This window comes from Oryx dammah, unplaced genomic scaffold (genome assembly GCF_014754425.2).
Source record: "Oryx dammah isolate SB20612 unplaced genomic scaffold, SCBI_Odam_1.1 HiC_scaffold_23, whole genome shotgun sequence".
Lineage (NCBI taxonomy): Eukaryota > Metazoa > Chordata > Mammalia > Artiodactyla > Bovidae > Oryx > Oryx dammah.
The window spans coordinates 118,577,887-118,596,228 of NW_024070207.1; the positions used below are offsets into that span (position 1 = coordinate 118,577,887).

Below are 18,342 nucleotides of genomic sequence, written 5' to 3' on the forward strand. Positions count from 1 at the left end.
TTCATTTGTAATATATTTTAGATTGTACATAAAAGTGATATCATATCATATTTGTCTTTCTCTGTCTCACTTCACATAGTATGATAGTCTGTAGGTCCATCCATGTTGCTGCAAATGGCAATATTTCATTCTTTTTTTATGGTTAATATACCATTGTGTATCTATACTACATCGTCTTAAGCCAGTTGCCTGTTGTTGGGCATTCAGGTTGCTTTCATGTCTTGGCTATTGTAAATAGTGCTGCTGTGAACATTGGGGTTCACGTATCTTTTTAAATTAGAGTTTTCATCTTTCTTCTTTCTTTTTTTTTTTTTCAGTTTTCTTAAGGAATCTGCATCCTGCTTTCTGTAGTACCTGCAACAATTTACATTGTACGTGGGACTCATTTGAATGTATTGGTCTTCATGGACAAGATAAGACAGTCAGTCACATATGCATTCTGTTTATGAAAGTGTTCTTTAAATTGCTACCTTAGGAATATAAAATTGGCAGAATTATACTCACTTAGTTTGTCTGAATTAATCTTTATTTCTAAAGATTAGTGATTAACTTTCTCTGAAGCTGAAAATTGTTACCCTGTGGGGGTGAGAAGGTAAGGTTCATAAAGTTACAGTTGTTGATTAACCTACAAAATTTGACTAGCCTTCGAATATTATAGCTTTGGATTTTTTTTCTCATCTAAAAAGGGCATAAGGTCTGGGAGTAGAGACAGAAGTTTTCCAAAGCCCAGGGTTCCTGATTTGTCAAAGTACTGGGAATTGTCTTTCTCTGGTGGAGATGGTCAAAGAAATTGCAGTGTACTTCATGATACTTCATTTCCATGGTCTTAAGTGCCTTAGAATGCCTATTTGTGACTGAAGTAAGTCAGCTCAGTTTTACTATCAAATATTCATGGGCCATGAGAAATGCAAATGGAACCAAATATAATCCCTGCCCTCCAGGAACTTAAAATTTGAAGGTTCCAGAAGCAAATCATGTTGGCAATAGATCCATGTGCAAATGTGAACAAAATGCTGTGGAATCACAGGACAGAGAATGAAAAGTTAGAGTGGACAAGTCTACAACAAACAACAGCTAACAATGTATAACAAAAAGAAAAGAAAGATTTCTTAAAAGAAGTGATCATTGAGATAGACCTGTAACGGTGGTTAAAATATTTAAAGATAAAAAAATGAAAGCTCACAGTATTCAGGTTATTCTAGGCTTGCAAATTACCTGATTGTGACAATGAAGCAATCAGTTAAAATTTCAAAGCTGCGTTTGTCCTTCATACTACATCTTGTTTTATCGCAGGTAAATGGAGCATATATCCGCCACATGCGTTTACAGCTCTGATGAACTTTAAAAGGCATCTTATGTGAGTCAAAAGACCAACTCATGTGTTTTCTTTTCGTCTGATCTCATATTTAATTCATTCTCTAGATCAGTAGTTACATGCCAAGAAACTGCTTTCCAGTAGTGGTGTGGAGTATGAAAAAGCATGGAGAAATCAATTTCTCTTTCCTGTCTCAGTAGACTCAGTGCCTTTTGTATTGCTCATGGCAATAGTAGTCTCAACTTTTTATCTGCATTCTTGAAACTCTAAACATTGCCAGTAATAGGGCCATATTCTGAATGTTTGAAACCACTTTAGTTGTCATCATTACCACTGTTACTGATAAATTATTAAGCTCCTATTTGTAAAATTGCTGAAATGAGCATTGTAGGGAACAAGTTTGATATGAATTTTCTGGAGGTTTAATACTTAAAATTGTGCATGAAAATAAAGACTAAGTATGTGCAAGATTTTGAAAAGTGGAAGAAAAAACCCCACTATGTTGAGAGTCAAGAACGATAGCATCTAGTTCTGGGTTCACCACTTTTACTAAACTCTCAAGCTCTTTAGTTGTTAAAATCTTTTTTAGTACATTCCAACTGATCCAGACCTTGTAAGAAAGAGTCTTCATGTTTTAAGTCAAGTTATTGACAGTATCTTATTTTATCACTAAACATTTTCTTTTTCTATTCATCTTACAGGACTTATAAAAGGCAATATTTTTAATCATTTCATTTTTGGCTGCTGTTTCTTTTGCTAATGACAAATACTTTTCTAATTTTCTAATACTTAATACTGGGGTATAGAAAAATTAAAACTGTAATTGTAGACTATTTAGAAAATAGAATGAGATCACTGTGCATTTGTACTTGTTATGTCATGTGGCCAGAACAATATTCCAAGGAAAATTCATAGCCACAGGTATTTTCATATTAACTGTGAAAGATTAAAAATAAATAAGCCTATTAGCCAGTTCAAGAGTTATAAAAAGAACAAGAAAACCAGTATGATGGTGAAAGTAAAGAATAACTGTAAAGCTGGATGAATCAGGAAGCAGAGGAATTAAAAATTAAATGCAAGATCTTCTTTGATTAACCAACAAAAAGAGTAGATAAATCTCTGGAAAGAATAGTGCAAAATGCGGAAAAAATTAATATATAACTGGGAAATATAAAGGGACTATAACAATGAATGGAGTATTTTATGAAATATATATTGTATACAGTCTATGAGAAGACTGGAAAATCTTAATGAAATGAATGCTTCTCTTGGATATTGTAAACAGTGAAAAGGGAAAGAAATAAGAAACCTGCAATTAATGACATTATAAGAAAGTTTTAAAATTAAGAACTTTTCCTCCAAAATATATATAGTGCAGATTCTTCAACTCTGATATTTAATTTCTTCTGCATTTTCAAGTATTTGTGAATGTAGATAATGTTACAGATTGTTCTGTGCCATTTTTCAAGGTGGTACTGTAAGGACTGGAAAAGGGGTCAGCACTTGAATAGGAACCTAAATGGTGTTCTTCCATGAAAATGGGTTTTTAAAGCTAAAGAAAACAAACACAGCAAGTAAGTCCAGAAGCAGGTTAGAAGTAATCAAACTAAGCTTATCTAAGGATTGGATCAACCTAAAGAAATTTTTTAATATAACATGCCAAGTGGTAAAAATTCTAGGATCATATTAATAGATATTGAAAAGGCAGGTGATAAAATTCAATGTCACTTATTGACAAAAGGAAGTTTTCAGTAAGTTAGGAATAAAAGATGCTTTTATCTTACGATATATCAAATTTAAAGTGACTCATGGGGGATTCCCTGGCTGTCCAGTGGTTAAGACTCAGTGCTTTCATTGTCAAGGGCATGGGTTCAATCCCTGGTCAGGGGACTAAGATCCCACAAGCCACACTGCACAGTCAAAATAAATAAATAATTATATTTAAAAAAGTAAAATGACGCACCAGATCCCATGGGGAGCAGCATTCCCATTAGGGTGAGGAAGAAGACAAGGGCCCGTGTGATTCCTACTGTGATGCTGTCCTGTTCTCACAGGGCCACTAAAATGAGACCAAATGACAATAGCGTCACAAGGGAATACACAAGAAGATCCAAGGCTAAGGAACGTGTGTTTCAACTATTACAATATATTCACACTGGTCATCCGTATGGGTGATGATATAGGTATTTTGTACTTTTCTCTTTTTGCTTCTCTGTATCTTCTGTACAGAACTTCTGTTGCCCTTGTCTTTGTTGATTTTTAAAATGAGGCAACAAACGTTGAGAAATCGTAATTCAAAGGAGAAGAGAGTTTCTTCTCTTTTCAAATGAATGGCTTAAATACAATTCACTGTTTTACTGTCTGCCGTCCTCCTAAGTAAAAGCAAAAGAGATACTTGATATTTTTATGAAGTCTTAAGGCTAAAGCAAGTCTGAATCAGATTCTTATCTGTCCAGGGCTTTACTATATGCAAATAATCAGTTTTGTTACCATCTCTTATCTATTCCCTGCCACCCTCCTCCCCCCAGGATGCCGATATCTGGTCTAACATTTCCTAAGATAAGTTCATGTAGTCTGTTTTCAGGGGTTAGTTATGCAGGCCCTTCCTTCTAGGAAATTTCCATTTCCCCTAATAGTGAAATTTCTGGAATGACAGGGTTCATTCCAGAACCCAGAGAGACTGGGCCACGTCTCTTTCTAGCACTGTTCCTGACTCTGTATCCTGGCAACCGAGGTGAAGGAGATGAAGAAAAGCTCCTTAAGTGGAGTTCAGTTCAGTTCAATCGCTCAGTCGTGTCCGACTCTTTGTGACCCCATGAATCGCAGCACACCAGGCCTCCCTGTCCATCACCATCTCCCGGAGTTCACTCAAACTGATGTTCATCGAGTCGGTGATACCATCCAGCCTTCTCATCCTCTGTCGTCCCCTTTTCCTCCTGCCCCCAATCCCTCCCAGCATCAGAGTCTTTTCCAATGAGTCAACTCTTCACATGAGGTGGCCAAAGTACTGGGCTTTCAGCTTTAGCATCATTCCTTCCAAAGAACACCCAGGGCTGATCGCCTTTAGAATGGACTGGTTGGATCTCCTTGCAGTGCAAGGGACTCTCAAGAGTCTTCTCCAACACCACAGTTCAAAAGCATCAATTCTTCAGTGCTCAGCTTTCTTCACAGTCCAAGCTGACAGCAATGTGTCATCTATAATAAACTATGACCCTAACCAGGAAAGGGAAATAAGAAATATAGTTGTTGATATTTTTCTTGTTGTTTCTTTAAAAATCCAAATTTTCTCTTTAACAGTGGGGTCATCCAATCTGATTTTTCCATTCATGGTTTTTAAGCAACAAGGTAGCATTTGGGGACTGAACTCATGCAGAGGTGGCGTGGGAGAGAGGAAAGCCTGCTGGGGGCCTGATTGGCATCTGTAGAATGCCCATGAGGGCACGGTTCTTCTCTACTCACTGCCACAGTCCTCAGAGCATCTCTGAGATTTTGTTACAATGTCCGTTTTGACCAGTGATGACCCAAAACACAGTCTGGTTCAGCATGGTGGAGATAGGGTTCAGGTGTAAGTCATCCAGGCTGGTAAAGTGACACCCATTCCACTCCTCCTGTTGCCACCAATGCCTTAAACACTGAATCCTCAGTTTTCTCATATGTAAGTTGATTATAATGCAGCAATGAAGGGCACTGTTTTGAGGATTAGAGGAATAGTCCAGCGAAGCTAGTTCATGGTGAAAGTGAAAGTTGATCAGTCGTGTCCAACTCTTTGCGACCCCATGGACTATACAGTTCATGGAGTTCTCCAGGCCAGAATACTGGAGTGGGAATTCTCCAGGCCAGAATACTGGAGTGGGTAGCCTTTCCCTTCTCCAGGGGATCTTCTCAACCCAGGTCTCCTGCATTGCAGGCAGATTCTTTATCAGCTGAGCCACCAGGGAAGCCCAAGAATAGTGGAGTGGGTAGCCTATCCCTCCTCCAGGGGATCTTCCTGACCCAGGAATCAAACCAGGGTCTCCTGCATTGCAGGTGGATTCTTTAGCAACTGAGCTATCAGAGAAGCCCCAGCTCATGGTAGGTAGTTCCTAATTACTGTTGTATAACTGCACTGACCATCGTAGTCACTAGCCACATATTTTTACATTACATTAATACAAATTCAGTTTCTCAGCAGCAGTAGCCCCATTTCAGGTGCTGAACAGCCACCTATGCCTAGTGGCTAGTACATTATATGTGCTGTATACATACTATATGTGGCAGATATAGAACATTTCCATCATCACAGAATGTTCCATTGGATAACACTGCTCTATGTCATTAACTTTAATTTTACATAACTACCAGACCTTAGGGCTGACCAAAAGCATTCTCTTTGATTTGGAAGCTCTCCTGACTGTTTACCTGTGGAGGTGACAGTCAGATGAAGCCAGTCTTGGAAGGGTGTCCTTTGTTCACCAGAGATAGAAAGGAGTGATGTTTGTTTCCTAAATTAAGATAGTCTATCTATAAGACAGATATTTCAGTCCTGAAAAGGCAGAGGGTTCACATTGTAAACCTCCAGAAAGGACTAATTCTTTCCACTGTGCATTTAACCAGACAACAGAAGAAAGGGCTGGGGAGGATTCCAACTTCTGAGTCAGCAGAGAAAACATTCTTTGGAGGTAGAGTTTGGGAAGGACAACTAATCTGTTTTCCAAACAGATTTTCATAAATAACTGACAGGAGATGGGCTGCTTCTATCAAAGCATTAACCCAAATGATGGGGGTTAATCATTAAACCTTTTAGGTGGTGACTTGCTTCTTTGTCTCATATTCTAATCCTGGTCACAGAATAGCTAAGGCAGCTTTAAGTGAAGGGTGAATTTTTTTTCCCTCCGTTTGCCTTGTGTTTTCCACTCTGAAAGAATGTTGTGGCTGCTCTTTTTTCTAGTCACTGCTATTCGTGCCGATCTCTGTCAACCAGGTACGTAAGCCCTGAAACTTTGAAATAGATTAACAGTTTTCTGAATGATTGACAAGTCTCTGACTGAAAGACTTCTTTATTTTTCTAAATCTGCCGATGTGTTGTGGCTTGAAACTTGAGCCTATGAATGTTTTCTGAGTTTAAAAGAAAAATTTCAACCATCTGAAGATGATTGCAGTTAAACTTTCAGAAGTATTAAGGACAGTTTAATTGCAATCTGTGTTCTGTTGATTTAGGGAAAAAAAAGTGAAAGTGAAAGTCGCTCAGTTGTGTCCGACTCTTTGCGACCCCATAGCCTGTAGAGTCCGTGGAATTCTCCAGGCCAGAATACTGGAATGGGTAGCCTTTCTCTTCTCCAGGGGATCTTCCTAACCCAGGATCAAACCCAGGTCTCCTGCATTGCAGGTGGATTCTTTATCAGCTGAACCACCAGGGAAGCCCAAGAGTACTGGAGTGGGTAGCTTATCCCTTTTCCAGAGGATCTTCTTAACCTAGGAATTGAACCAGGGTCTATTTATTTGAGTTGCATTAAATGTTAGGATTTACCAGGCTCCATTTTGACGGATTTTATCATCATGTACTGCTCTCTTTTTTCTCTCTGGCAGATGCAGAAAATGCTTTTAAAGTGAGACTTAGTATCAGAACAGCCCTGGGAGATAAAGCAGTAAGTGCATATCCTGCATGTTCATTTAAAATTTTGTTTGCTAATAACACTGCTTTCTCTGATAATGAGCCTGTGTGCATAGTTATCTTAAACTTGCACAAACTACTTTTAAAGATGTCAAATCTGATATTTTCTTAAAGCAAAACGATTTGTAGTAAAATAGAAATTGTTAATAAAGTGATTTTGCCTGAAGTATTTAATCTGCGGTGTATGCTGAAAAATATGCGAAGTTCTGTACTACCCAAAACAGGCCTGGTTTGGGCTCTGCTCCTCACCGTGGTGGTCATTCGAATTTTGTCAGTCACTTTTCTCACCATTGAAAAGAGGGCATGTTTCACCCACGTAAGATCTTTCATGGCACAAAATGTTCCATTTCTGTGGTCATTTGTCTTCAATTCTCAAAATATCAAGATAGCAGCATGAAATATATGTTTATGAAATTAAAGTTAAAAAGCACTCATGTGGCTATGGTAGCTATAGGAACAGTAAAGCTGCTGCTGCTGCTAAGTCGCTTCAGTCGTGTCTGACTCTGTGTGACCCCATAGACGGCAGCCCACCAGGCTTCCCCCGTCCCTGGGATTCTCCAGGCAAGAACACTGGAGTGGGTTGCCATTGCCTTCTCCAATAGGAACAGTAAAGACTCTCAAATTAATGAGATAGAGTTGTGTCATTCTAGTTTCAGTTTGCCAGTGTGGTATGTGAAAATTTTCCCCAATAGAAGGTGAGAGTAAGATGCCTCAGGCTAGAGATGATAAAAAGAAATGCTGAAGAAACTTGGACATATTCGGTTTGCAAGGCAATCCACCATTTTGTTCACTCAATGAGTAATAATCATTCTAACACCAGCATTCCTTGAGAACTTAGCTTACTTTCTACCTGGGACCCTTCTAATCACTTTGACCACATTAGCTCATTTAGCTCTCACAACAGCCTTTTGAGGAAGATGACACGGGTATTCCTATTCTCATTAGGTGGATGAGAAAACAGAGGTGCAAAGACATTAAGTGACCTACTCGTGATCTCAAGTCAGCAGGGGGCAGTGGTCAGGTTTGATGGCAGAATCCACCATCTCTGCCAGCGCATAGGGTTGCTTTTCCCAGAATCCTCTGAGGGCAGGCACCACACTGGATGCTCAGGATGTGGTACAGCTAAAACCAGACTTATCCTTGCCCTTGGGGAGCTTATAGTCGTGGGATTGGTTGCATATCCAATGAACCAAATGCAAGTGTGTGGTCTTGACAAGCATTTCAGGAAAGAGAAGTCCACAGGGACTTTGGCCTCATTAGAGGCCACAGGACCTGGCATTTACTGTGAGGTCTAAAACACTAGTAGAAGTGAACCTGGGGAATACAAGGTAAGAGGGTGAAAGGACTAGCACATGCCAAGGCTTATCACAAGGGAGGAACATAGGAAGAGTGAAGGGTGGAAGGATGGCCAAGACGTTTGGAACTGGAGCAGTGAAGAGGAGCATCGCATGTAATATGCTTCGAGAGAAAGGAGGGATCAGGCCCAAGAATGTATGGATTGTATTGAGGAGTTTTGGTATTATTTCTAAAGTAAGTGGGGGTTTCGTGGGAGGGGTGTCATGACAGAATGTGTGTTTGCAAGACACTTTGGCCACAGAGTAGAAGACAGACTCAAAGAGACTAGAGTAGACAGAAGGAACCAGTTGGGAGGCGATTGGAGCAGTACGGGTGAGAGATGATGGCCATTTGGAGTCCGGTGTGTTGATGGAGAGAGGGGCAGTGAAAGGATTTGAGAGCCATGGGATGGGATGGCAAGGGAGGGAAAAGGATAGGTCAAGGATAAGCAACTAGATGGATGATGGCCCCTTTAAGACTCAAGGAACTGAGAATAGATAAGAAAACCATGGCTTTTGGACTTACTGAGTTTGAGGAATTATTGAACTGGCTTGAGATATCTATTCCTGTGTCTGTTGCACTGAAGTGATGATGACAGTGCTGATGAAGAAGGTGGAGGATGGCCAGAGAAGAGGGGCTGGGATTGAGCTTTGTGATTCTTAAAGCGCTTGCAGAGGAAGCAGAGGGACAGCAGGAAGAGCAGGAAGATGCTGTGTCAGGAAAGGGAAGAGAGTGCTTTTAGATGAAGGGAGTGTTCAAGAGCGCTGAGTGCTGTTGAGGGGCCAGGTGAGGGGAGACTGAAAACCGCTCATTGTGTGGAGCAACGTGAAGATCATTGGTAGCACGAGAGAGCTGCTTTGTGGAGTGCAGGGACCGGAAGGCAGGTGGAGGGGGTTCAGAATACGTGGTCAGTGACCAGCTGCAGACGGAAGGATGGACAGCTCCTGCAAGAATTTTGGTTGTGAAGGGCAGGAAAAAAACAACAGTTGGTAGAAGGAGGGCTGAATAAAGCGATTTGGCTTTGTTATTTTAATGGGAAAGACTTAAGCATAGTTCAAAGTCAATGAACAGCTTCCAGTCAGCATTGAATGCACAGAGGGAAACTGATATAGTTTAGATCCAGAGAAGGGCCAAATGGAAGCATTCCTCATAGAGGTGGATGGAGCAGCCATTGACCGGAGGAGAAACACCACATGTGGCCCTTGGGGGAGGATGTGGATATGACATGTGCCTGTGGAAGTTTTGTACTCGGTGTCAGGAAGGCAGGAAGTGGGACATGTGTCAGTGGATGACTTGAGATGTATCTATTATTTAAGAAACAGGAGTGCTTAGTGAAAGTGCGGAATGAGGGAAAGCACGGAGATGTGGGGGGTGTGGTGGGGGCTGAAGAAGATTTGAAACAGTCATTGTGAACCATGAGGGAGAGACAACTGGTGGAGACCCCTAAGGGGATGCCAGGCAGTTTGGGAGTAGGTCACCATGAATTAAGTGAAGCCACACTGTTTTGTGATTTTCTCCAGTTATGCTAGATTACACACCTAAAATGCGGGGTCAACCACCTAAGTTGCTTCAGTCGTGTCCGACTCTGTGCTACCCCATAGATGGCAGCCCACCAGGCTCCCCCGTCCCTGGGATTAGGGCTGCTGTAATAGTACCACAGACTTGGTGGCTTAAACGATGGACATCTGTTTTCTCTCATTTTGGAGGCTGGAAGTCCAAGACCAAGGTGTCAGCAGGGTTGATTCCTTTTGAGTTCTGTGAGAGAGGGATGTGTTCCAGACCATCTCCTTGGCTTTTAGGTGGCTGTGTTCACAGGTTTTCCCTCTGTGTCTGTGTCCAAATCTCCTGTTCTTACAATGACACCCATCATATTGGATTAGGACCCACCCTAATGATCTGATTTTAACCTAATCACCTGGGTAAAGACACTGTCTTCCATATATGGTTACATTTTGAGGTACTGGGGGTTAGGATTTTAACATACAAATTTCTTTGTGGGAAATACAATTCAGCCCATCACATGCACATACACTCAAGTTTTCAGCTAAGAAAACGAAAACTTGTATTAATACAGGAAAGGAAGCTGAGATGGAGAGTCAGTTTATGAGGGAAGAGAGAAAGGATGAAAAAGAATCAAGTGTTTACATACAGGATGAGATGTCCAAATGCCCTGTTTGTTGACTGGTTACTAATATTGCAGATTTTGAAGAAGAGTGTGCAGTGGGAAACACACCACACTTGCAGTGATAGAATAACCAGGAGATTCTATCCTAAACATTATGGTGACATGATTTATCATGGTCCCCAGTCTCTTTTTGTGTAAGATGAAAGAGAGAGACACAGACACACACACACCAACACCACTGTGGCCACAGTTACACCCCAGTGGACCAGTTCTTATTCCGTGCCTCTCTACTTTTCATTCTCTGTTCTCTTTCAGTATGCTTGGGATACAAATGAAGAGTATCTCTTCAAAGCAATGGTAGCTTTCTCCATGAGAAAAGTTCCCAACAGAGAAACAACTGAGTAAGTAAACAGTGAAAAGTCTTAATTGATTGCTTGCAATATTATTTGAGATAGAATTAATGCAAAACTCAATCTTGAAAATAATTTATTTAAATATAATTTTTAAGGGACCCACATTTTAATTTAACATTAAAAAAAACCTTTATAATCTAGGTCAGCTTATAGTTTATATCATGTTCAATTAATGCTCTTCATTCAATAGGCACTATGGAGATAAATATAAAAATTTGTAGTTATATGTCATAAGCTTTCTAGATTTCTATTTTATGTATATTTCTCTTGTTGGTACGATAGATAGATGGAAAGAGAAGAGTTCTATTCTCATTGTATTGGTCTGCTCTAGCTGCCATTATAAAATACCATAGACTGGGTGACTTCAACAACAGAAATTTATTTCTCACTGTTCTGGCGGCAGAGAGAGTTGAAGAATAAGATGCTGACAAGGTAGGTTTCGATCTGAGGCCTCTCCTTTCAGCTTGTAGGTGCCACCAAATCTTTGTCTGCTCATATGACCTCTTTTTGGTTGAAGGAGAACTGGCAGGGGACAGAATGAGCATTCTGGAGTCTTTTTGGAGGAGGGTGCTAATCCTTTCTATCAGTTAAATGACATCTCATTTAACTAATTATCTCCTTATAGGCCCTGTCTCCAAATGCATTCACATTTAGGCTTAGAGCTTCAACATATGAATTTGGGGAGGAGGGTAAATCCATAGCACTCATTTTGAAAATAATTTACATATGTATAGGTTCATCCTACTGTTGGTATCTGTCATAGGACCTTGTTTATTTTCTTAAAAGTTTTAGTACAGTTTTAATAGTTTTACATTTTTGTCTCTTCTTCCGGAGAAATCTTCCCTATTTATGATGTTTCTTTTCATCTCAATTTGTGATTAGGGTAACACTCCTGGTTTCTCTCTACCCTCTTCCTTCACTATTCCCCTTGAGAGGTGAAATGACTGGACTGATCTGATTGATGGGCTGGAAGGGGAAGCTGGCGTACTCTCAGCACACATTTTTCTGTGCTGCTCCTCACACTAAATACAGAATCAGGCCCTGCCTGGGCAGGCTTACACACCCTCACAGCTCTTTGTGCTGTCTACAGCTAAGGCCTGTTTAGATTGGTAGGTACCAGATCCTAAGGTGTTAAATATCTTGCCTCTTACTCCAGTATGTGGTGATAGCTGTTCAGCTCTACCTGGGTCATTAGAGATGAATTTATCTCATTTCAGAATTTTTTTACAATTTGGAAGGAAATTTACCTGCTGATGGAAGTCATATCCTCCAATGAAGTCTTTTATTTTGGTCTCCTGTTTGCTTCATTCTTTTGTCTTCTGTTAAAAACCTGGAAGAGAGGGTTTCTATTTATTGGTCCTACTCAAAGCCACAATGTATTATGCATGAGCTGTGAATATAAGGAATAAACAGAAGAGTAACATTTGGAGGAACAAAATAAACATGCAATATGTGGATTTGTGTGTTCACACACACACGTTTTAAAATATGTAACATATTCACATGATTCAAAAAATTAAAAGAAGGGGGTGTAAGGTTAAAAAAAAAATACCCAGGTGAACTCTACTCTTATTTTATAGACTTTTAGAAAAGATATATTTGCTTTTATCTTATGCCTTTAAACTGAAGCATTCTTTATGAAATGATATTAATATCCTTTTTAAAATAAAAAAGTAGAAGATTGCCTTCTAAAAAATCAAAAAGGAAAAATACAAGGAGAAAAGGGAACCCTAGTACTCTATTGGGGATGTAAATTGGTACAGCTACTATGGGAAACAGTGTGGAGTTTCCTCAAAAAACTAAAAATATGTGTAAAGGCGTAAATATATTTATTATGTTTGTAAAAATTCACTGTGTACAATTGCAGACCAAGGTTGCTATTCTGTAATTTATGGGATATTATGTTTTAAAGACCATCTTGGAATACAATTAGGGAACTTAGTATTTTGATGTACTAAGACCTATTTTAAGTTTAGTATTTTACTTCTGCAAAAACTTTAAAGATGTTATTTTCAAAAGTTAAAAAAAACACCCTAAAAATAGAATTAACATATGACCTAGCAGACCATTCCTGGTTATTTATCAGAAAAAAGAAACATGCTAATTAAAAAAGATACACACATCCCAATGTTCATAGAAATGTTATTTACATTACCTAAGATTCAGAACCTAAGTGCCCATCAATAGATGAACAGATATGGAAGATGGTGTACACACACACACACACACAAATGGAATACTACTCCGCCAAAAAAAGAGTGAAATTTTACCATTTGCAACAATGTGGATGTACTTGGGAGGGTATTTTGTTTAGTGAAATTAAGTCAGACACATACTGTGTGTTATCACTTCTATGTGGAATCCAGAAAATAAAGCAGACTTGTGAATATAACAAAAAGAAACAGACAGATATAGAGAACAACCTCAGTTCAGTTCAGTCGCTCAGTCGTGTCCGACTCTTTGCGACCCCATGAATTGCAGCACGCCAGGCCTCCCTGTCCATCACCAACTCCCGGAGTTCACTCAGATTCACGTCCATCGAGTCAGTGATGCCATCCAGCCATCTCATCCTCTGTCGTCCCCTTCTCCTGCCCCCAATCCCTCCCAGCATCAAAGTCTTTTCCAATGAATCAACTCTTTGCATGAGGTGGCCAAAGTACTGGACTTTCAGCTTGAGCATCATTCCTTCCAAAGAAATCCCAGGACTGATCTCCTTCAGAATGGACTGGTTGGATCTCCTTGTAGTCCAAGGGATTCTCAAGAGTCTTCTCTAACACTGCAGTTCAAAAGCATCAATTCTTCAGCGCTCAGCCTTCTTCACAGTCCAACTCTCATATCCATACATGACCACAGGAAAAACCATAGCCTTGACTAGATGGACCTTAGTCAGCAAAGTAATGTCTCTGCTTTTGAATATGCTATCTAGGTTGGTCATAACTTTTCTTCCAAGGAGTAAGCATCTTTTAATTTCATGGCTGCAGTCACCATCTGCAGTGATTTTGGAGCCCCCCCCCCAAAAAAAAAGCCTGACACTGTTTCCACTGTTTCCCCATCTACTTCCCATGAAGTGATGGGACTGGATGCCATGATCTTCGTTTTCTGAATGTTGAGCTTTAAGCCAACTTTTCACTCTCCTCTTTCACTTTCATCAAGAGGCTTTTTAGTTCCTCTTCACTTTCTGCCATAAGGGTGGTGTCATCTGCATATCTGAGGTTCTTGATATTTCTCCTGGCAATCTTGATTCCAGCTTCTGTTTCTTCCAGTCTAGCGTTTCTCATGATGTACTCTGCATATAAGTTAAATAAGCAGGGTGACAATATACAGCCTTGACATATTCCTTTTGTGATTTGGAACCAGTCTGTTGTTCCATGTCCAGTTCTAACTGTTGCTTCCTGGCCTGCATACAGATTTCTCAAGAGGCAGGTCAGGTGGTCTGGGACCCCATCTCTTTCAGAATTTTCCACAGTTGATTGTGATCCACACAGTCAAAGGCTTTGTCATAGTCAATAAAGCAGAAATAGATGTTTTTCTGGAACTCTCTTGCTTTTTCAATGATCCAGTGGATGTTGGCAATTTGATCTCTGGTTCCTCTGCCTTTTCTAAAACCAGCTTGAACATCAGGAAGTTCATGGTTCCTGTATTGCTGAAGCCTGGCTTGGAGAATTTTGAGCATTACTTTACTAGTATGTGAAATGAGTGCAATTGTGCGGTAGTTTGAGCATTCTCTGGCATTGCCTTTCTTTGGGATTGGAATGAAAACTGACCTTTTCCAGTCCTGTGGCCACTGCTGAGTTTTCCAAATTTGCTGATTTATTGAGTGCAGCACTTTCACAGCATCATCTTTCAGGATTTGAAATAGCTCAACTGGAATTCCATCACCTCCACTAGCTTTGTTCATAGTGATGCTTTCTAAGGCCCACTTGACTTCACATTCCAAGATGTCTGGCTCTAGATGAGTGATCACACCATCATGATTATCCGGGTTGTGAAGATCTCTTTTTGTACAGTTCTTCTGTGTATTCTTGCCACCTCTTCTTAATATCTTCTGCTTCTGTTAGGTCCATACCATTTCTGTCCTTTACTGAGCCCATCTTTGCATGAAATGTTCCCTTGGTATCTCTAATTTTCTTGAAGAGATCTCGAGTCTTTCCCATTCTGTTCTTTCCCTCTATTTGCATTGATTGCTGAAGAAGGCTTTCTTATCTCTCCTTGCTATTCTTTGGAACTCTGCATTCAGATGCTTATATCTTTCCTTTTCTCCTTTGTTTTTCGCTTCTGTTCTTTTCACAGCTATTTGTAAGGCCTCCTCAGACAGCCATTTTGCTTTTTTGCATTTCTTTTCCATGGGGATGGTCTTCATCCCTATCTCCTGTACAATGTCACGAACCTCATTCCATAGTTCATCAGGCACTCTATCTATCAGATCTAGGCCCTTAAATCTATTTCTCACTTCCACTGTATAATCATAAGGGATTTGATTTAGGTCATACTTGAATGGTCTAGCGGTTTTCCCTACTTTCTTCAACTTGAGTCTGAATTTGGCAATAAGGAGTTCATGATCTGAGCCACAGTCAGCTCCTGGTCTTGTTTTTGTTGACGGTATAGAGCTTCTCCATCTTTGGCTACAAAGAATATAATCAGTCTGATTTCGGTGTTGACCATCTGGTGATGTCCATGTGTAGAGTCTTCTCTTGTGTTGTGACCAGTGCATTTTCTTGGCAAAACTCTTAGCCCTGCTTCATTCCGCATTCCAAGGCCAAATTTGCCTGTTACTCCAGGTGTTTCTTGACTTCCTACTTTTGCATTCCAGTCCCCTGTAATGAAAAGGACATCTTTTTTGGGTGTTAGTTCTAAAAGGTCTTGTAGGTCTTCATAGAACTGTGCAACTTCAGCTTCTTCATCGTTACTGGTTGGGGCATAGACTTGGATTACCGTGATATTGAATGGTTTGCCTTGGAGACGAACAGAGATCATTCTGTCATTTTTGAGATTGCATCCAAGTACTGCATTTCAGACTCTTTTGTTGACCATGACGGCTACTCCATTTCTTCTGAGGGATTCCTGCCCGCAGTAGTAGATATAATGGCCATCTGAGTTAAATTCACCCATTCCAGTCCATTTTAGTTCGCTGATTCCTAGAATGTTGACGTTCACTCTTGCCATCTCTTGTTTGACCACTTCCAAGTTGCCTTGATTCATGGACCTGACATTCCAGGTTCCTATGCAATATTGCTCTTTACAGCATTGGACCTTGCTTCTATCACCAGTCACATCCACAGCTGGGTATTGTTTTTGCTTTGGCTCCATCCCTTCATTCTTTCTGGAGTTATTTCTCCACTGATCTCCAGTAGCATATTGGGCACCTACTGACCTGGGAGTTCCTCTTTCATTGTCCTATCATTTTGCCTTTTCATACTGTTCATGGGGTTCTCAAGGCAAGAATACTGAAGTGGTTTGCCATTCCCTTCTCCAGTGGACCACATTCTGTCTGACCTCTCCACCATGACCCGCCTGTCTTGGGTTGCCCCGTGGGCATGGCTTAGTTTCATTGAGTTAGACAAGGCTGTGGTCCTGGTGTGATTAGATTGATTAGTTTTCTGTGATTATGGTTTCAGTGTGTCTGCCCTCTGATGCCCTCTTGCAACACCTACCATCTTACATGGGTTTCTCTTACCTTGGACGAGGGGTATCTCCTCACTGCCGCCCTTCCTGACCTTGAGTGTGGGATGGCTCCTCTAGGCCTCCTGTGCCCGCGCAGCCACCGCTCCTTGGACATGCGGTTGCTCCTCCCGGCTGCCGCCCCTGGCCTCAGGCGTGAGGTTGCTCCTCCTGGCCGCTGCCCCTGACCTTGGACACAGGGTGGCTCCTAGTGACTACCAAAGGGGAGAGGGAAGGGGGAAGGACAAGACGGGGGCATGGAATTAAGAGGTAGAATTTGCTGTATGTAAAATAAATAAACTACAGGGATAGATTATATAGCACAGAAAATATAGCCACTATTTTATAACTGTAAATGGAGTATAGCCTTTAAAATTGCAAATCAATATGTTGTACTCCTGAAATTTATATACTATTGTACATAAACTATACCTCAATTAAAAAAAAGAAAAACATAAGAAAAAAAGCCATTGGCCATCTCACAATGCTAAAACTCCTCAACTAGTCTCTTTTAATCTTACTGTTATTGTTAATCAGCAGAATTTATACATACTGTTTTTTATTATACTCTTACTTCCTCTGAGTGCAAAATTTCGTCTTATGACTATGTTAAATCATGCTTCCATTCTTAGGAAAAGTTAATTTAAATTTATAATATTTTAGATTAACTTTGAGAAATTTACTTTTGAAGTTTTTTATTTTCCCAAGCCTGCACCTTGTAGGAGTCTGTGAATATATGATCTGGTTTATTTGCTGAGATGTTTTAGCTGGGTGCATAGGCTATATACAGTGGCTTTTGTTGCCAATGTCAGTTGAAAAAATTGAAAAGTGCAAAACTAGATTGGGGTTCAACAAATTTTTCCCGGTAAATGCTCAGTCTGAGTCTCAGCAGTACCGCTGTCAGAAGGCTGAGTGATGAGGGCTGCCTAATGAGTCAGGATGTGTTTCAGATGCAGTACAGATGCTGGGCCCGATTCTACATGTGCTGCCCTAAAGGTGGCTGCATCTTTACACGAGCATGTGGCCCTCTGGGAAAGGGGACCACACGACACAAGATGGATTGAAAACAACTTCCCAGGCAGACTGCCTCTCCCAAGTGTGACAGGTAACAGAAAAACACCAGTAGCTTGGCAAATGGATCAGAGTTTAAATCTGCCTTTCAGAGGTCTTTTCATGCCAGTGTCAAGCAGATTGAATTCTGGAGGGGTGGCATGTATCCCTTTGAGGATGGCTTCAGGGATTCAAATTGTGAACATTTGCCAGTTAAAAAAAATGTTTTTCCTGCTTATTGCTTATTCTATGGATATTGCAGAAAACGTAGAGATACTGAGGTGTACTGGATGGAAAATGTAAAGACCAACTCACTAATGAGGGCTTCCCTGGTGGCTCACTGGTAAAGAACCTGCCTGCCCAGGCCGGAGTCTCTGGAGACACAGGTTTGATACCTGGGTCAGGAAGATCTGCTGGAGGAGAGCATGGCAACACACTCCAATATTCTTGCCTGTAGAATCCCATGAACAGAGGAGCCTGGAGGGCTATAGTCCATGGGGTCACAAAGAGTCAGACATGACTTAGCAACTCAACAACAACTCGCTAAAGATAGCAATGAACAGAGTAATGAAGAGGTGTCATGATCACCTCCATGACACAGGGTTAGTGTCTCCTCTGCATATTTGGGAACCTACAAGCGGCCTACCCTTGACCCAGTAGAACCTGGTTGGACTCTGCAGGAGGGTGTTCCTTCTAGAGTGAGGTCCTGGCTGCCTCCATGTAGGACTTACGTCCAGTCAGCATGACCACACACAGGCAGTGGAAGAGAAGGTCAGGGGTCCCAAAGGCAGAGGTG

General features: G+C 40.7%; 1 protein-coding gene across 5 annotated transcripts in view; it reads left to right on the top strand.

Annotated features, from left to right (window-relative positions):
- Positions 1–18,342, top strand: part of CLTRN (collectrin, amino acid transport regulator) — a 53,650-nt gene that overhangs the window by 5,153 nt on the left and 30,155 nt on the right. For 3 of the 5 annotated variants that reach the window (XM_040266573.1, XM_040266576.1, XM_040266574.1), the window contains exons 2-5: positions 1,294–1,357; positions 2,784–2,889; positions 6,881–6,939; positions 10,741–10,826. In XM_040266573.1, coding sequence (XP_040122507.1) covers positions 2,835–2,889; positions 6,881–6,939; positions 10,741–10,826 — 200 coding nt within the window. In that variant the 5' untranslated portion in view covers positions 1,294–1,357; positions 2,784–2,834. Of the gene's footprint in view, positions 1–1,293; positions 1,358–2,783; positions 2,890–5,828; positions 6,276–6,880; positions 6,940–10,740; positions 10,827–18,342 lie in introns of those variants that run through there. The other 2 variants (XM_040266575.1, XM_040266572.1) reach the window with 2 other exon arrangements.